This window comes from Micrasema longulum, unplaced genomic scaffold (genome assembly GCF_059751315.1).
Source record: "Micrasema longulum isolate JH-2025_06_02 unplaced genomic scaffold, ASM5975131v1 h1tg001091l, whole genome shotgun sequence".
Classification (NCBI taxonomy): Eukaryota; Metazoa; Arthropoda; class Insecta; order Trichoptera; family Brachycentridae; genus Micrasema; species Micrasema longulum.
The window spans coordinates 120,331-141,841 of record NW_028278279.1 but is presented as its reverse complement, the minus strand read 5'-3'; the positions used below and the strand labels follow the sequence as shown (position 1 = coordinate 141,841).

The following is a 21,511-nucleotide window of genomic DNA, read 5'->3' as shown; positions in this document are numbered from 1 at the left end:
ATTCTTGATATTTAATTAGTTTTTTTTATATTGTTTGACATATGTGATGACTACTCGTTATTTCAAGGTTAAAATAAAAAATCTTACTCATGAATTGTACTTAGAAATTGCCATTATATATCAGGTATCAGATTACCCGAACCTTAGAGACCCATAACGGTTCATTTATGGTCGAGTGTTTGTGATGGAATAATAAAAGACATGTTATTTTTTAATTCATATTTAAGAAGTAGGTTCTTATCGCTTTATTTTAAATTAAAGTATTTTACATTTAAACATATTTATAACATTTAAAAATATTTAGTACTTAGTGAATTCACCTTTATTTTTTATAACATGTAAAATTCTATTATTTAGAGCAGCGTAAAGCGAATCTAAAATTTCTGATGTTATTTCTTCTTCCCAAACTTGAATTAAGTTTTTTTTTAATTCCTCAATGTTTTTTGATTTTTTTTTCCCGACTTTTTTTTTCATAATCGCCCATAAATTTTCTATCGGGTTCAAATCAGGGCTATTCCCGGGCCACGTCAACGATTTTAAGCCAATTTTCTCCTTGAATTCATTGATCTATAAAAAAACAATAAATTATTTATCATGTGGTCACAAAATGCATTTAAAAATATATATATTTGTACTCACAGTGCGGGCTCTATGGCACGGCGCAGAATCGTCCTGAAAAATTGGGTCCGCGGTATACTGCGTAATGTCCTCGATTGTTGGAATAATATGTTTTTTTAACACTTTTTTGTACTGAATGGCATTCATCGTACCCTGTACAAAATTTAGAGGTCCTAAACCGTATGCTGTCATGCACCCCCAAATCATCACGTAGGGTGAATGTTTAACGGTTCGAGTGACGCACGACGGATGATATCTTTCCCCACGTTTTCGTCGAACTATCTTTCTGCCGTCTGGACCAAAAAGGTTGAATTTTGATTCATCAGAGAAAACAACATTTTGCCAATCCTCCAAGGTCCAATTCTGGTGCTCTTTCGCCCAATCCAGTCTAGCCTTCTTCATTTTGTCCGTGAGTAATGGTTTCTTTGCGGGACTCCGTGCTTGGAAACCATGCTCCAACAGCCGCCTGGACACTGTTTTTACTGAAAATGTTGATGTGCTGGTAGACTGCACCTCTGCGTGTATTTCAGGTGCCGTTAAAAATCGATCGCGCATAACAATTTTTTTTATTAAGCGATCATCTCGGGCAGATGTCACGCGCCCCCGTCCGCTTCCTTTTTTCCGTTCTATGGATCCAGTTTCTTGGATTTTTTTAAATAAAAACCTCACTGCACCTTCTGAATACCCAACTCGACGAGATATTTCACAATTAGATATGTTTTCTTGCGACAATGTGATTATTTTGGATTTTATCGCAATCGACATTTGCTTTGCACTTTCCATGATTGTTGTGTTATGTTCACTCAAACGCGGGTAAAACAAGACTGTTGAGACATTTTAAAATGTAAATATTGTAGAAAGGTGACACATAGTGTCCTTAATTTATTAAACAAAAGAAAGAGGTATCGATAAAGGATTTCTTAGAAAAAGGGTTCAGTAAAGTCAAGGGGCGCGGTAGCAGGTAAACTCGTAATTTTTTTTGTCTTGCGGTGTACAAGGTTACTAAAAAAATAAAACAATATAGCGGCCTCCGTAGTATAATGGCTAAGACACATGACTCACGTACGGAAGGTTCCGGGTTCGACTTCCGGTAAAAACGCAATAAGTCAATGTAATTTTTCTGAATCCCGGGTAACTTGAAGTAAAATATGAACCTCTTCACGTATGACGTTTTTGGAAGAAAACAAAATACAACCTAGTACTAGTTGTTCGTGTTTATCCTATTGTGAATGTTTCATTGTTTGCCTGTAATTTTTATTTTTAATATTTAAACAAAAATATCTTGACCTCACAATATAAATATGATTATGTATGTTATGTTTTAAGGTTTTGTTCTCATTGTCGCCTTAGCCTAATGTCACTATGCGCAAAAATAATAGGATACTGTTCATAACATTGCCCGCATTTGTATTCAAATTTTCTTAGTACATTTTTTGCCACAACATTTGCTCCGCCATTGTTACAGCGACATACATTTCCGCTAATTATCTCGTACCAATACCCCTGTACTATAATTTACAAAGGAGGTATTCGTTTTACATGTGCCGGCTAAAATTCAATAAGTTTATTTATGACTTTATGACTGCCTCAAGGGTCAGTACTCGGACCACTTCTCTATCTCCTTTACACTAAAGATATAGAGAACATTATCAAAGAATGTGGATTGTGGTCGCACTGCTATGCAGATGATACGCAGATTTATTTTTATTGCAAACCAGGCGAGAGAAGTGTGCTTGTCAATTTAATTGATGGATGCATCAAGAAAATAGGAAACTGGATGGCTGAAAACAGACTAACATTAAACCCATCAAAAACTGAACAACTGTGGGTGGCTTCAGCCAGACGACAGAATTTGATCCAGGATACGGCTCTACCCAATGTAGGGAGTGCCGTTCTACCCACCGTTAAACTACTGGGAGTTTTACTCAATTCTGACCTATCTCTTGACGCTCAAATTAGTAGAACGATAAGTTCATGCTTCTACCAGCTGAGACAAATTAAATGCATACGCAAAAATTTGCCGGTTGATGCCGCCCGTCAATTAATAAATGCGTTTGTAGTGTCTAGAGTCGATTATTGTAATGGTATCTATGCAGGTCTACCAATGAACAAAATGACTCGCCTACAATCTGTATTGAATGCCGCAGCGAGACTTATTTTCGGAATCTCTAAGTTCAGTCATATCACTCCACTACTTCGGGAACTACACTGGCTACGTTTTCCACAGAGGGTCGAATACAAACTCTGTTGGCTTATGTATAAGTCACTGCACAACTCGGCTCCGGAATATCTAAGGGAACTATGCATTCCAGATGAACTAGCTGACAGGCGTCTCACGCTTAGATCAGCTACGTCTACGGCGAGAGGAAAAGTTATTATACCTCTACGCAAACAGCGCACTAAATTTGGTGAGCGCGCATTTGCGGTCGCAGGCCCTATGGCATGGAATGCTCTCCCAGCAGAGGTGCGAGGCTGTGAAAGTGAAGTGATGTTTCGGAAAAAACTTAAAACCCACTTGTTCTCTAAATCATTTGAATAAATCCGTAGCACGTGACAACAAAATAAATTATTTTAATCAAATTACAAATTTAAAGCTTCAATTAAATTAACTTAACAGTAGAATCACCATGTAAAGCGCCCTTGAGGTATTTTATTACGAAAATGGCGCTATATAAGTTATCCACAATAAACAATAAATTAATGTATCAAAAAATATATGCACTTTGGCGGGTTTGTTGCTAAAAGTAATATCTTCCAACCAACCAAAAAACAGACTGGTCAAATAAAAATTGGTTAAATGCGTTCTTTTTTTTAACGCATTAAATATATACATATATATATATATTGACACACATACATGCTTTTTAATTTTAGCTGTTTTTTTAGTGGGTAGATAGAGCTTGCACGTATGAACGTATTATTAAAAATACTTATGTTATTCACATTATATGATGAGGAATCTGAGATCAGGTAATGATTTTGGAAGGAGACAGGAAGAGGATCCAGAAAAAAAAGGAATTAAAAAAATTAAGAGGATTTGGGATTCTAAGGATATGAAGGGTATATGATATAAGATATAAAGGATGAATGTCAAAAAAATAAGTTTTGAGATATAACGTTTGTATGTTTTCAAACCTCTTGGACATTTAAATAAACTTATAAATATAACAGAACCTACTTAATGTAAATAGCCTAAACTGTTTTATATCATCTAAAATTGTTTTTATTGGCACCTATTTATTTATAAATTTGTATAAACCACTTAAATAATTATAATAAACAACATAAGTAATTCCAAGTTTTTAGAGTCCTGATGGATGAGGAAGTAACCTCGAAACTGGTCGACGTACCTACAACTCAAAACTTAAAGTGGTTTATACAAACTTACAAATAAATAACGTTTAAAATCTCATACCGAACTGGGAAATGTTTTTGATATTAAAAATATGTTTTCATTAATATGAAATTATCGCTTTATTTAGTACTTAACTAACATTCATTCATGTATGCATGTTTTTTTTTGTCTAGGTATCTTGAAAAGTACACTCTCGATGTATTTTTTTTATTTAACAGATATGTAGTCCATGTGAACTGCCGTCAGATCCCAGTATTATATAAAACATAAAAATTGACATGTCCTTTATATCCTGTACCCTTCGTGTAGTGTTCCGGGCGTTTCTTAAAAGTGACTAAAGAAGGTGCATTTTTTATGTGAGGTATTATTTTGTACTTAGTTGAAAACTTACCACGTAACCGATTTTCAGTACCTAATAGGTGATTTTCTTTTTCAGATTTAGATTGAGTGCTGAAAAAATCGGCGTTTATTTTAATTGTGTACAGCTTTATTCTTACAATAGGGAAAACGTATGATAATATTAAAAGGGTAGAAAATATATATTGTAAGTATGGTTGCTAGTAATCGCACTAAGTATATATATGTACATAACTTGTTCTGAAACAGTTTGCAATTATTCTTTTGCTTTTTTTTTCATACGCATTTTATTGATAATTTTGCTTGTAAAGTACAGACATAAACAAAAAATGTATTTATTAAATATAAATAGTTATTATGTAAAAGGTGCATCTCACCATGTAACAGGTTACAGTAGTCTGTCTTCTTTCTGTTTTCTTTCTCGGGTCTTTTATCAATAAAACCGAGTAATTATTATTTTATTGTTTTACTTTTATCAGTAAACTCAATCAAATTGCTAATTCGTTTTCCACTCGGTATAAATATTTTATCAAGGTCCAAATAAATTTGTGTTGAATTGGAACGATGAATATTTAAATATTCAGAATAAGAATCATCTATCACACGAAGCCTCGATTGCTGAAAAATGTTCCGCTTGCGACTGCAAAAATATACATTCATACGGATCTCTGCACGTTAAAAATTGGACCTTGGGTGCTACACGAATACGGGCGGGTTTTCCGTAACTAATAAATTTTACAAAAGCTAGGTTTTGTTATAATATAATTTATAACGGACACGCAAAAAGAGCTCGAAAATGCTCGCGTCCTTCCATGAATAAATGAAATTTTTATTTTTATCGCTATACGATAAGCGGCCTCAATGCCTTTCATAATGGCCGTGAGAATATTGAATTATCGAGGGAGCTTTTCCTTCAATTATCCCCATGCGGGTTTCGCAGTATTAAAAACAAAATTGTTAGTATCGTAACTGGATATTAACGTAACTGTAACCAAATGTAAAACTGGCAATATTTATTGATTTATTCAATGCTGTGTTTGTAATAAAACACACATACGTTATAATAACAGTATGTATTCATTTGAGGTACACAAAATAAATGAAAAAACAATGCTCGATAGAATTGAACCGTTGGTACGTACTTCCCGACGTTAGCAAATATTGCTTAGCCCTCGACAATGATGAATGAAAATATTGCATATCACGGTACACACACAATCATTCACATATGACAGAGATATAATTCTTTAGTTTATATTACCAGGTATACCCAGAAAGTAAGAGTACTTTTTGGCTCTCGTGCTGTGAGATTTATTTATTCCAAAAGTTGGCCACACTGATTGGTAGTGGGGTCTCCTGAACACAACGAACACCTGCGACCCTCGTCAATACTTGCCTCGTTGTGTTCGTTTCTGTCAAATATGTCAATAAGAAATCCCGCCAAGTGCGAGGTGCGCGCTGTCATAAGGTTCCTTCTCGCGGAAGGAAAAACTCCGACTGATTTTTTGCACGGATCAAAACTGTTTGATGAGTTAGTGCAAAAAATCAACGAAACTGTTCGTGAAGACCGCCCATTGACAGTAGATCAAATGTCTGCGATGTTTCCACAAATTTCCAGATCTCTGTTATACGAAACAATTATTACAGAATCGCAGGAATATCGAAGCTTGTGCTCAAGATGGGGGGTCCCAAAACAACTGACAGAGCAGCACAAGTCGAATCGGGTCGCTAGCACTCCCTCGCCTGGCGCGTTTGGACTCGTTTGGTTGGGACATTTTAAACCACCCTGCATACTCCCCTGACTTAGCGCCTTCAGATTGTCATATTTTCACCTTCCTAAAGACTCACATGGGTGGAAAAAAAATTCTCACCGATTAGGAGGTGAAACAAGAGGTCTTGAAGAGGACGAAGGAGATGGCGGGAGAGTTCTATGAGGAGGGAATCAAAAAGCTTGTGCCACGACTTACAACCTGCATAGAACGAGAAAGACGACTACGCGGAAAAATAAGTAATATACAGGTGTTCTTTAAACCCTGTCACATCCGAAACCGTGTTGATCAGTATGGACAAGAAGACATATTGGCATATTTAAAAAAATATTTAGTACAAAGAATTTTTTTAAAAAAGAAATATAAAAAAAAAACAATTGGTTGCTTACTTCTGCAGGAAAGGAAGTGAGGGGAGCGCGGACGTACGTTGTCGGCGTATCAGACTCCCCTCTCCCCCCCTCGTTTCGCCCCTGCAGAAGTAAGCAACCATTTGCTTTTTTTGATATTTTATTTTTTTAAATTTTATTCGTTCCAAAAAATTATTTTAATGTCGAAATATGTCTTCTTGCTCATACTGATCATCGTGGTTTCCGATGTGACAGGGTTAAGTGAACACCTTGTATGATATATCAAATGCTCTAGTATTACAAACAAACTATGTACTGTATTTTTTTTTTAATATATTTTTCTTTAATACAAAAATTGAGTACTTTTGCTTTCTGGATATGTCTCGTATTTTAGTGTACCGAACTGCTGTTTTTATTTTTTAAAATACTCTCAATTAAAAAACTGGGCTCAAAAATCCCGTAATAATAATAATAAAATAATAATAATAATAAAAATACAGTAAATACTTATTAAAATTGAATGCTGAAGCTATGTATTTACTAATCCACACCCATTTATTAGATGGAGACTAACATAACCGGAGGATACTCCATATTAATCTTCAAATGCTCTAGTATTACAATATAAAGATTCCCTTGTTATAAACATGTATGTATATGCAATAAATGTATAAATAAATTAATATATTATGTATGTATACAATGTTTGTCCCGGTACAGTCGTCCCTATTGGGGGGGGGGAATAAGCAATAAGTAAGAAACCCCGAGTGTTTGTTGAAGACGGATTGTAATACGATATTATGGCTTCCCCTTCAACGTCTTCTCTGGCAATAAATAATGAATCAATTAATCAATTACGTTCGAACCCACTCACAAAATGTATCATCAGAATATAGGTATACCAGAAAATGTTGCGCCTGTGTGCGTAGTGCGTAGTAGATACCTAATTAACGGACACGTCTCGCGGGACTGCGGGTGACGCTGACAATATTTAAGGGTTGAGATTTCATGTAAAGGTCTTTATTCTCCAGTGGACAGAGACGCGACAGCCGAAGTAGAATCGTTCGCAACTGTTTCTTCGTTAGGCTAGAAGAAACCAGAAGACAATGCTCTTTTCTTGTTTCGTTTATTTACGCAGAACTACTGCATGTCACATTGCTCCCATTTTTAGCGAGCCGTTCATAAAACGTAATAATATTGACTTAGATAACGGTACGGGTTACCGGCACACGTAAAGTGCTCGTGTTTATCTCGAGTCAATTTGTATACTGCACAATGCGTGCGAGTGTTTGCTTCTGACAGCGTAATAGCAAACAATGAGTTCAAATTTTTTACGCTTCCTCGTGAACTTAATCTTCTGTAACTTTTTGTTCTGGGGGTTTTTCTCTCTATTTGTCCTACTTTAAGATCCGCCTGAGCTTTATTTTCAGGTCAACAATTACATTAAATAGCGATAAAATAAATTTAAAACAACTGTGTTTTTTTAAAATTCCATTGTTATAATATAATAACTTATATTTGAATATGAGTTACTAATTTAAAATACTCGGCACACTTCCACTTATTTATCTGACCAATTAGCGCTTTCACCCTAGAGAGTGTCTGAAGATGCCCATTAGAATGGGCATTTTCAGACACTAATCACAACCTTTTTTCCGTCAAATTTGGGTTGGAACCGAATTGTCTATTTTTTAGTGAACCCGCAGGAAGTATGGTAGCATGAAACGGAGGAATCACCCAATACCAGAGGTTGACAAGATAGAGAGAGAGTGGTGTAATAAATTATTGTAATTAGAATAAATTTAAAAAAATAAACTGAAAATACGTTACTGATTTGAAATTGTGACTTTAAAAGTGGTTAGGTAGTAGAGAGGTGGAGAGAAGTGAAAAACAGGTATATAATTATCAATTAACAGGGTATATTCGTTATAAAAGTCGGAATGCATAAAACAGAATTAGTTACAGAAAAAAACGAATCAAATGTATTAAAATAAAAATCTTAATAACTTAATTCTAATTGAAGCAAAGTCTACCTTAGGAAGGATGGATTTCAGACACCAGTCTGAAGATGCCCATAGGGTGAAGACGCTAATTGGTTAAATAAATAAGTGGAAGTGTACCAAGTATTTTAAATGAAATAATTGATTTCCGAGATTTTCAGTTTAACTCATTTAGAGTAATAATTTACCTCAAATCGCAGACTAATTGTATCGCTGCTGTTATATGTACTTCATTTAGTTGTTTTTTAACGTTTTCCGGCTAAAGCTGCGCTGTACTCTAATGCTGCGCATACAATAATAGATTAAACTACTATATAAATGAGAAACTAATCTAATGATGAATTCCTGTCTTGAGACAAAATTTACGTTATAATACCTGTTGTAATTTGATACAAAGTTATTCATTTCTAATCGTGTGCCATAAAAACTTATAATCCTCATACTGCTCCGTCCTCCTACTCATCAAAATAACTCCCCTGTTATAAATAACCTAATAGAAACCTCTAATCAAAACAGTAAGGTATCGATTTCTTCCTCATTTTCCGTGGGATTAAAATTTTTACTAACAGTATTAAATTTACGCTAGATAACATAATAATAATTCATTATTTGATTAAGAATTACGTAATTCTCATTTATGATGGCCAACACATGTTCTTATTCGAATTGTAATTATATGAATTTTTAGTTTTTTCGTTGATTGAATTTTTGAAGATCCTCGTTACTTTTTACTGTTTTTTTTTTAAGTATGTTTTTTTACTGTATGTAAACATTTTTTTTATTACTTCTTTTACTTTATTTTTTTACCATGTTTTTTCTTTTTACTACGTATATGCTATGTTTTTTTAAAAATATTTTTTTTCACTATACATATATATTTTTTACTTTGATTTTACTTCGTTTTTTACTATGTATTTTGTTTTTACTGGGTTTTTTAATATGTTTTTTTTTTACTATGTTTCTTACTATGTATTTTGTTTTTACTGCGTATTTTACTGAGTTCTCAAATATGTTTTTAACTAGATTTTGTACTATGTTTTTACCATATTTTCACTATGTCTACTACCTTTATTATTGTTTCTATGTATTGATTACTGTTTTTTATATATTTTTGACTACCTTAGAACGGGGTATATAACCGTAGTTGGATAGTCAAAGCAACTTTGTATAAATGTATAATTTTATGCATATAATATGATAATAAATAAATGATACTAACCAAATAATAAGTGACTTTTACTATTTTATAATGGTGTATTTTTGCTAAGAGTCAACTTTCAATACAAAAATGCACAATGTCATCGGTGTAATATTTGATTTTACGACTTACTAAGCGTACTAAGCGCCAAATGGATGTCTAATGTTTTGTGTTGACCTAAATGCGATGTAATCATGAGAATAGGCATTGTCACCATTTTATCACGGCTCGCGGCGCGGCGTGCGGCGTGCGGCGTGCCCAGCGCCCAATGTGTCCATGCATCCATACACGGTGCGGCACCTGGTCAGGTGGTCAGGTCACGGATTGTATTACCTATATTACCTTGTTACGTGACAGTATTTTTTTTCAATCTCGCTTGGTGAAACTTTATTTTTGGGTTCAGCTTCGTTTTATACTAAAATATTTTACTAAACTTTCAACAGCTTAGAAAAACTAATACAGCTTAGTGATCCTTTAACATCTTTGCCATTAACAGAAAAAAAAATTTCACAGTTGTAATACTTTGTTTCAAGTTTGTCACTGATTTTTTTTTAAGGTCAACCTTTTCAAACTTCCGTTTACTTGACATAGATTTATCGTCGTATTTCTCGTTTATTCTTTATTTTATATCCGAGCCCGATTAATTTGTTTAATTACATCCTTTTGATGTACCGAGTACCGAGTAAATGCATTTCGCTCTGTCATTTACAATAGTAGTCGACATTTTATGCTGAGTCAAATTTTAGTCACCGAGCTCCGGTTGGTAGCCCTTTGTTCGTTCAGTGTAGTTGATCTTTTCTTGTCAGTTTGGAAGTCATTAGAAATAAGTTGGAGCAGGGGCTTTAGCACAAATTTTCGTATATTTCATGCAACTTTCATGGAGCCGAAGACGAACAACTCCGATGATACGATTACCGAGTTCATAGCGTGTTGTGCTTTCGTTTCGAGTCAGTCTAAGTCTTATGCATAATTTTTATTTCATACATAATATACGAGGGTTGTGTAAAAAATAAGGTTCTCATTTTTTTTCAGGTTTAAGGCATTTTTTATTTGAACTGAAAAATACATCATTGGAAAGCTTAATTTCTTAAATATTTTCAACATAATCTCCAGATTTTTCAACGCAATTTTTTTGACGACTTATCCACTTTTGGAATCCAGCTTATTGTGGTCCATCGAGTCTTAAACTCAACAAGCAGGACGGTCACCAAATTCCTCCATGGACTGGCGGCGGACTTCTTTGAAGCTTGATTCCAAAAGTGGATTAGCCGTCAACAAAAATGCGTTGAAAAATCTGGTGATTATGTTGAAAAATAGTTAAGAAATTAAGCTTTCCAATGATGTATTTTTCAGTTCAAAAAAAATACCTTAAACCTGAAAAAAGTATGAGAACCTTATTTTTTACACAACCCTCGTAACTACATTTCGTTGACGTATAAAATGTTTATTCATGTATTTACCTCGAGTAATAACGCCCTACTGCTATAGAGCCGCCAAAACAGATCAAAATCATTCTAGGATTATCAATCACGAAGTTGGCTACAGTTTACAGCAAAACAATGAGCCGTAGGTACTCAGATCGAAAATCGCAAGCACAGCGACAAAACTGTCCGTCACACGTTTGTTGTTAAACTAAAAATCAAACCTACAGCGAGAGACCTAGAGCGAAATGGCATCTCTATACCGCCGTTCCAAGAAAAAAGACAGTAACTTTTAAAAATAAAAGTGTGTTTTTTTAATGGCATCTGAAAAAAAAACTTTATTGTGTTTTTTAAAAATTTACAAACAAATAATCCATAACGCCTTTGCTCCGTAGGGGTAGGCAGAGAGGAATAAATGTCATATCACTCTGTCTTTGCATACATACCTCGCTTCCTCTACATTCATGCATCCTCTCATGCACGTGTGCCGATTATTCCGATTTTGACATGTCCATCTTGAATTATTTTTTGAATTTGGTCATGCCATGTCTATCTCGGTCTTCTTCAATTTCTACACCTATAAATTCGCATTGTAAATCTTTTTAGCCGTTCTTTCGCCGTCCATTCGCTCTACATGCCCAAACCAACGCAGAACTTCTTTCTTGATTTTGTCGATAATTACTGATCTCGATATGTGTGCTATCGTACATAATTTGTCCTGATATTTGAAAAGTGAACACCGTGCGTATGAAAACGCGATAAACATGACTTCCCGGAAATATATTAAAACGCATGATTGATTGGCTATTTCAAACATCTGTTCAGTAGAACTTGTGACGTTTCAAAGCAGTTCATTATTAACACATTACAACAGAGATGAAGAACATTTAAAAGAAGTCTAGGCATCTACAGGGCTTATGACCTGTCAATGGCTGGTTTAAGTGGCCACTTTACACACTGTAACATTCACCATTCTGCCCATATTTGAGCATCTATATTCCTTCAATTCTTTCATCTGTTGATGTTTGTGAAGTTAAAGATCTGAAACCTTTAATTATGCGGGTGAGATTCGTCTAAATGAATTATTTCACCTACATACTGGGCAACGCCTGAAAATGTTATTTTTTCAATTTCTATTACTCTTCATGGACCAGGTGGATTTATCAACAATATTTTGAGTGTGTCCAGTGTGTCAGTTCATTATCATTAAAACGTATTTTCAATATTTTTTTCATACATTTTCGAGAAACTTCGCCGTAAAACAAAATGCTCTAATTTTTACCGCGTGTAAGAAAACATTTTTGTGTCCAATTTCCCGTAGCACTAAACTTCCTCATTATAATAATTTGTACTTAGCTCATTAAACCATAAAGTAAAAGCAGAGTTCGGTAACGCAAAATGCATAAAGGCTTGAAATACGAACTTTCGTACTAACGAACTATCACAAACACGTTCAAATCGTTCGCTGTGATGGACCACCAGAGCAGTCAGAGAATAACGTCTCTCGTTTCTCCACTCTCTGTGCTCGCACCTCGTACCTCTCCGCACCGTATATTGGTCTATTCATCTCTTGAACCATTACTGTCTCTGGTCTTTGTGTCGCTGATTGTTCCCTCTCGGGCCTTTGTTTTGATAATCGTTCATTTTATTTTTTTAACGCGTGAACGTGACATTGATTTCAGAGACATGTTATGATGTATTTTAACATACAAACGTGATGAAAACAACTTTGTTAATCCAAAACAAACGTGTTAGTTTACGTATATCCTACATATTGTGTAGACTTTAAACTTCGAAAGTTGAAAATATGTTTTTTGTCTTGTTTCCGTCATTTAAGTAATACGTTAAAAAAATATTGTGTCGACTGACTAGGTTTGATTCCTGGCAGGTTGAACGTGTAATATTTATTTTAAAGGTTGCTTCAACTTCTATATTTCATTGTTCCTGTATTGGCACCCTAAGCGTAGGACTGGTCACCTTACTTTCATATTACAGATGATCGAAATACGCTGCATTTGGTTTGACAATTCAGTGCCCTTTGCACCACTGGGGAAAGAGAATGATGATGGTGAATACGTATAATGAATTATATTATGGCTCTGTTTTACCTTTTTCTAGTTGACAAAAAACATGATTATTCTTTTCGTGCTCGGGCAGAATGAAGAATTCAGTTTTATGCGTGAATTAGAACCAGAACCCTTTTAGTAGGCACACTTTATAACTGCTTTTGTGGGCATAATATTTTATTTGAAAACGTTCTGTCACGCGCGATAAACGAAGTTTATTAAATATTTAAGTAGGCTGAACGTAACATTTGACTTTTTTTGTCGTGTATTTGACATTATTTGTCGTTTACTCTTTTGTCGCGGAAATACATTTTAATATAATGCAGTTTCTCGGCACTTAATATACTCTTACGAGAAGGCGGCCTCTGTGGTGTGATGGCTTAGACGCTCAATTTACCCACGGAAGGTTCCGGGTTCGATTTCCGATGAGAAGACAAAAAGTTATGTGATTTTCTTTAGCCTGTGTTCTGTGCTGTAATTCACTACTATAATTGGGCCTCCCGGCCTGTTGTGGTACAAAAAAATACTCAACAAATATATTTAAAAAATAAACAAGTTATCCCTCGCTATTACAACTGGTATTTTTATTTTGTTAAAACTTAATCAACTAGGTATACGATGATGTTCCGAGTGATGAATAATGCCGCGATTGATTTATTTTCACATATTTTAATTTTACTTGTAAATCAATATTGTTTATGCCGTTTCCGTGTGGTAGTGGTAAACCTTGGCCTTTTTACCTTTTAATAAATAATCAAACAAATTTAGCGATTTATACGACGAAGTCCGAGATCAAGTCAACAAAGCCTCTGAGAGTATCGAGATATCTAAAAGACATTACACAGAAAAATAAAAACACGCGAATTGACAACAACGTGAGAATATCTTCATATCCTATAGAAACACGAGCGGACACCACGAAAACAAAGAACCTGCTAAGAACATCAAAGGTGAGGGTCCTCAGATCGATTAGCGGGAAGACTGCTGGACCGGGCCAGAAATAGCTTTATCCGGGAAACGTGCAAATAATACAATGCACTGAGCAGATCCCGTAGAAGATTCTGAAGTGACCATATAAAGTAAAAACAGAATGGGCATCGATAGATTGGTGTCCATAGCAGCCAAAAAATTGCCTTCCGGAAGGCGGAGACTATGTAGTCTGAAAAGAGCAGATCGGCAGATCTACAACACGTTGAAGAAGATAAAACAAATCTCGTTTTTATAGTGATTGTTTCTTGGGTGTCAATTTTCCGAGATTTCGTAATAATCGTTGTGGTTTCTGTGGCTAAGGTACCTACAGTTTCTAGCTTGGAGATGTGTGTCGAGCTCGAACACAAGCACAAGCTCGTGACAAGCCCTGGAATCATCGATCTTACAAGTCGAAAGCGGCATTCGTAAATTTACCACTGAAATAATACTAACGGTATTATTGAATTTTGGATTCCTTTTAAGTAATCAACCGTTCAACTTTTTTATATTTTGATTATGTGTGTAAAAACTCATTTTGTAGAGAGTTTGTTTACCTGGCACTTATTTTGTATGAATTGGCTCAGTTTGGTTTGGCTCACCACCGACCATTGCGAATTTCATCAGCGTGTTTTGTGTCATATCAATTATCTGAGGACACGGGTTGTGGTCCCGTGGGTAGTGTCCAGACTCCAGATCGGGAGGTTCGATGTTCGAATGCCGCTCTACCACAACTCGTTTCCCATTTTCTAACACAGTTTTTACAATAAAATCATATAAATCCGAAATATTTAGGTAAATCGCAAGAACGCAAAAACTTGACAAAAAATATCGATTTGAGAAATTTACTCCAGATTACCATTCGACTAAAGGCGAGAGGTGACAAAATATCACATCTTTCCAGAATAAGGTCCCTAGCACATCGAAACTGCATTTTGTGTGTGTAATCGTAATTTTTCATATTGCGACAAATCATATCAGCATTGACGTCAGCTTTGTTTTCTCTCTTACCCATTTTGTCGATAACAGAATTAGACGCCAATTTAGTCACGCTATATTAGTTTCGCGGACTCTGGTTCAGAAGGTCCGAGCTTCGAACTCCGCTCTACCACAACTTGTTTCCCATTTTCTAACACGATTATTAGCGACCAACATAAAACGGTCTCAAAATTGGAATATGTCTGTAAATCATAAAAACGCAAATATTTATTTTTTAATAAGAAATTTTAAAAAACGTAATATTTTTATCCGCATCTAAATAGCACAGGAATGAGGAAGTTCGGTGGTTTTCTAAAATATATTTTTTTTTATTAATCGACAGTCAAACTAAGCAAAAAAACACTTTAAAAATATTTTTATATATCGTATTATCAGCCCTATGATTTTTTGAAGTTTTGTCATATTGTCGGTGAGTTCTGCTGATTGGTGAATTGGCTTCATGCAAACCGAAAATCTATCACAAGACTATTGTTGGTTGATTCGGAAGAACTAGTGACGTTGTTCAAAGTATTCGTTTTTATTATTTTTTCCATACAATTTCAAGAAACTTCGTTCAATTGAATGCTCTTATTTTTACCGCGCATAAGAATGCATTTTTTATATCCGATTTCCTGTAGGACTAAACTTCCTTATTCTAATTCTCAACGCGAAAATTATAATGTTTGTGTGAAATTTATTTATACATATAGTGATTCCTTCAAACAAAAACACATTTAGATTTTAAAACCACAAGTACGTTCACATAACCCGGAAACCAGAAATCTATGATAACACTATTTTATCATTGGTTGATTCGGAAGAACTTGTCACGTAGTTCAAAGTATTTAAAAAACATTTTCAATTTTGTACATTTTCGAGAAACTTTGTCGTACAATTAAATGCTTATATTTTTACAGCGCGTAAGAAAACATTTTTATATCCAATTTCATTGATGGTCAATGATAACATGATGCGTCCGCAGTGTAATCATTGTTTATTTTAATTTTTAGTTAATAAATAAATAAAGTTGTTCTTATAATGTCATAATTGTTGCGAGACGCTCTTTGGCGATTCATGCGTGTTTTCGGGTGCGGGCGCGGTGCAATATCCTTTAACCTGCAGGACGATCACCCTCGTGCTAGTCTAGACTGCAGACGGTCGAGCCACGAGCTACTATGGCGCGTACGACAGTACAGGTGTCCTGAAGGACCCGACCCACCCCACACATAATGGGATGGGTTGGGTCCTTCGATAACCGTATTCGATAATCAACTGAATGCTTGGTATAAAAAAGCAATAAGTACCAAAAAAATATTTTTTTAATATAAGAGTTTTTCTCAATACTGCCAGCAAATTAAAATACGCACCAGATACTCGGCGTGGGTATTTATTATTCCAGCTAGAGTTTCTCTAGCTCGATTATTATTCTGTTTTAAAATGTGTTTTGTTTTTTTATGAAAAAGGAAATTAAAATAATAAAATAACATTCATTTATAGCTTTTCCATCTATTTTTATTTTTAAAGGAAAAACGCTGAAGCCTCTATTTAGAGGCTTGTCAGCAGGTGGGATAGAGGGGATATGGAAGGAGGTAATTAAATATATACCACAACACCCAGATCTATTGAGAAAAAAACTTTTTTGGATTTTTTTTTCTTCCTTGCGTGAATCGAATCCGCGACGCCTGTTTCACAGTTGGCCGTCTAACCGACTGCGCCACGGCGCCCAAGCTGAAGACTGAACAAAGCCCTATTTAAAAAAATCCGATATCTTAAAAAAAAAAATGTTTAAAAAAAAAACGACGAAATATTTATTTTGATTTCATGTATTTGTTTCCTCGGTTTATTATCCTTGGTAGGTGTTACTTTAAGTTAGCCTAATTTTAATCTAGTATTTATCTGAACAGATTTTGGTCAGAAGATAGTGTGTGTTTTTTTAAGGTTTTTATACGAAGTTCGCTTAGCAACTAGAATAACGTAGACATCTTCTGGTTTAAGATGTGTTAATTAATTTCAATTTGTGTTATTTGTTTTGTTTTTATTATTATTTCGCTACTTCTCAAGGTCAAATCACACTAGAGCGCCACTGCGCGGCGCGTCGCGGCAACACGATTTTTTCTTTTCACTGTTTTGAATAACAAACCGTGCTACAGTCGAGCGCAGCAGTGTAGCGACACTCCATACAAAATTTTGTCGCGCAGCGCGTCGAAATTCAGCGACGCTGTAGTACTGTACCTTTAACATTGTGGAATCGCGGTCTGACTTTTATGTGTACAAACGTTTTTCTGTATTTTCTCTCCCTGGATTATGGCACTATTGCAGTGTTTTTGTAATGCACTATAGATTTTTACCATTGACGTGTCTCTATCGTTTTGTTTTTTTATAAATTGTTTGCTGTGGTATCTAGGACTACTAAAAAATTCGGACATACGCTTTACAAATATGATTACTACTTTTGAAAAACGCAAAAGGTACACTACACTAACACGGAAAATTTCTACGTATTTGTAAAATTGGAAGGAATTTAAATCTAAGAAAAATAATAAGTGACTGTATTTACAAAAACTTTGTACATTCGTTTTGTATTTCCTGTTGATGGGAGGACTGCTCTCCCGAAACTATAGTTCTGTTCTTAATATAATAAACGTGTTAAGCTAACAACAAAGTATTTATTTTTATAATAATTTATCATGAAATATTACAAAGGAAATACCGATTAAATCAATCAATAATATTGTACTATATTTGAAGTCACATTTTTTCCTCGTTAATAGCCTTAGTAAATAGCCATAATACATAAATTAATGTGTAAAAAAATGTCATTTAAAATTAATAAATATTATCCTAAGCATATTGAAAATAAACAATTGTTTTCATGTAACCCTGCTGTTTTTTTTTTAATTCAGTGTGGCATGTGGTGCGGTGGCATGTTTTGATTATAACAAATGTTGTACAGTTTTTGTGGAGACTGTTAAGACTTTTTACTATGCTTATAATAATGTTTAAATGTGATTGGTGTAGACATACATACATACCACATCTAGTTAAGGTACTTCCTGTAACCAAATGGTAACGCTTGCAAATTTTCCACGCAATAAGTAAGAGTATTGTTTTGATTACAGATCGGTAGATCATCCGAGTCACCAATCGACTTTGTGGTCATGGATACAGTAGCTGGAGACAAGACAGGGGAAGCCAAGGTACTGCAGAGTACCATCTCCCGCTTCGCCTGCAGAATATTGGCAGACAGAGATGAGCAGAGCACGTGTCGGATATACGCAGCGGGCTTCGATACTTCTAGAAATATATTCCTCGGGGTAATTACAATATTTTATTTCTCTGTAAATTAATTTTATAATGTAAATTTGCGCACTATTGGCAGCCCCTGTATAGTGTAATGGATAAAACAGCGCAGGGTTTGATTCCTGATGAGATAAAAACAATTGAATGAGAGGAATGTTTTTTTTACTTTGAAAAATGATAAATAATGCATACATACATTCGTTTTTTTTTCAATACAAAAACTAATTTAATTAACATATTACAACAGAGATGAAGAACATTTTAGAGAAAGTAATATAGAAGTCTAGGAATCTACAGGGCTTATGACCTGTCATTGGCTGGTTTAAGTGGCCACTTTACACACTGTGTAACATTCACCATTCTGCCCATATTTGAACATCTATATTCCTTCGATTCTTTCATGTGTTGATGTTTGTGAAGTTAAAGAGTCTTCATCTCTGTAGTTATGTGTTAATATTGACACTCAAAATATAGTTAACTAATTTAATTATGTATTTGACCAGTTTTAATGATTTTTAAAGTCTAGCTGACCACAGAACCTAAGATGTGCATTTTGCAGACAACAGCCAGCCATAGTAAAACTCCGATTTATGTTGTGTCATTATGTATAGAACCATAGAATTAAGAATAGTCCAGAAGGAGCGTAGAATCATATTTGAATACATCGGACTGTGTCCAATAATTCCCCCACTATGCCCCACTTTCGCCGCGCGCATTCGCGATGTCGCCGCGTAATGTTGCACGATGGGGAAAAATATAGTCCTTACACAAATATAAGGTAAAAAAAGCTATCTGTTGATTTCTCTAAAATTATATTGTGCACGCGGGAATATTGATTGACACAACAGAGTAGATAAGTAAAGGGTCATTTAAAAAGAGTAATTGAGTTAGTGAACTTTGAACTTAAAATATAAAACAAATTTTATTTGACATAAAACGGATATTTTTATATCATGTTAAATAAGATTTGATGTTTTAAAGATAATGTCGGTCAAATGTCCACCACAGAGTTGTTTAATCCGAGGTCAAATTTTCATTAGTTCTCTCATTAGACGAGTAAAGTATGGTAAAAAAAAATACTACTCTGGCAATACTAACAAAACGTCCATTATCTTTTCTTCGACAATCTGACAGATGGATAAATAATTCAATTTTTATGTAATGTATTTGCTACTTACACATTCATTTGCTAATTACATTGAAATGTGATCCCATCCTGTTTCTTTAAGATCCTACCAGTATTTCTACACTTTAAAAGAACACAACACAGCATAGTTGAATTCAAATCAGGAGTTTCGTTCTGAGCGACGTCTACAAGGAAAATAATAGGTCCAAACATATAACTACTCATTTATGAGTAGTTTAGTCGCCTTTTGTTTAATGCTCGTACGCGGTTTCTGGAGTATTCTTAATTCTATCTATAGAACATATTATTTTATATTTGTATTAGGGTACTTAATTGTAAAGAATAATTTAATTCAATTGTATGACCACACAACCTTATGTATGCATTTTGCAGAAAACATCCAGATCTAATATCGAATGATACCTCATTTAAACATTGAATGTATGAAGTGACATTCTGTATTAAAACATATTTATTTTATTACATGTATTTTAAATTAATGATTTTAAAAAATTAAAATACTTATGTATTAATCCACTTTAATTTATTTAAGAGCTTCAAATTTCCGGAGGCATTAATCTTCCAATCAGCATCTATACTGTAAGATTTTTCTAGTGCTGTGGGTGTTTTCTGCAAATTGAGAAATGCCATTTTTGAGATCAACGCTTTTTTTAGAAGGTGATTACTACAATTTTTTGTATTAAAGTGGCCTGGCTGTTTTTAGCAGAACATAGAATTGACCTTACTGCTCCCACATTCCACAGAATACTAAAATCTCATTTTTTCGAAATTGTGGACTGGCTGCTTTCTGCATAACTATTTTAAATTATTTTATGTAATCTGTTCAATTATTCTACTCTGTGATTTCGCAAAAAAATCATTGATCTCAAAATTGCCTCGAGTAAAATAATGGTAGATAGTTACCCGGTTCCTCAGTATGTGCTTGGAGTAAACGATTAGTAGGTCAATTATCTTAAAGCATAATTTTTTTGAAGTTTAGAAAATTACTGTGCTTTGGCGCAGATCATAGGACCTGTCAGCTGTAATTAAAGTGACTTTGTATAAGCTCTGTATATGCCTACATTTCTATATTCAATTTTCACAAAAGAATGTCTTCTGATTATTTAGAGGGTTTACTTATTATTCAAAATGTCAGTCAGTTCCCTTCGCCTGCAATGGGCTCAGTTAATACTAAATAATCATACCTTAAATTAAAGGTAGTGCGAATAAAGAATAAAAGCTGCACGAAAACTCAGTAAAAAGAAAATAAATGTTTTCATTAATTTATATAATCTCCCGATGGTTGGTTTGCAGGAAAAGGCCACAAAGTGGACGGAGAACCACGAGATAGACGGGCTGACGACCAACGGCGTGCTGGTGATGCACCCGCGCGGCGAGTTCTGCGGCGGCGGCGCGGCCTGCGGGCTGTGGCGCGAGGCCAGCGTGGGCGGCGCCGTGTTCCAGCTGCGGGAGTCGCGCTCGGCGCAGCTCAAGGGCGAGCCCGTGCCGGCTGAGAGCAACGTGCTGCGCGACGGGACCATGGTCGATCTGTGCGGCGCTACGCTGCTGTGGCGGAGCGCGCAGGGCCTGCAGCACTCGCCGGTAAGGAAACACTCTGCTCGATCAATTGATCACGTCATTCCAAAAGACATCGGTACGATAATCTGGGGTGAATAGAGACAGATTTCAGGTTTTTTTATTTTAGTTTTCCAGCAAGTGGAAATAAGAGGATGTATAAATAAATACAATAATTCCACAAGGAAAGAAGTTATAAAAATATTAAATTACCACATTTTGAAAATCCTTTGTTTAAAGGGAAAAAATTAGATAAATTAGAATCATTAGAAATTAATAGAATTAAACTGAATGCAGTAATAATTAACCAGCAATTGGAATTATTGATCTCTCCTTTACTTAAACCATTAATTTAATATATAACTTCGCCCCTTTTGATTTAATTATTTATCACTAAAATAATATAATTAACATAAAATTAACTATCAAAATGAA

At 34.8% G+C, this 21,511-nt stretch overlaps 1 protein-coding gene across 1 annotated transcript in view; it reads left to right on the top strand.

The window, feature by feature from the left end:
- Positions 1–21,511, top strand: part of Pli (E3 ubiquitin-protein ligase pellino) — a 134,425-nt gene that overhangs the window by 105,851 nt on the left and 7,063 nt on the right. The window contains exons 4-5 of the mRNA XM_088233388.1: positions 18,195–18,389; positions 20,816–21,103. Of these exons, the coding sequence (XP_088089514.1) occupies positions 18,195–18,389; positions 20,816–21,103 (483 nt within the window). The remainder of the gene's footprint in view (positions 1–18,194; positions 18,390–20,815; positions 21,104–21,511) is intronic.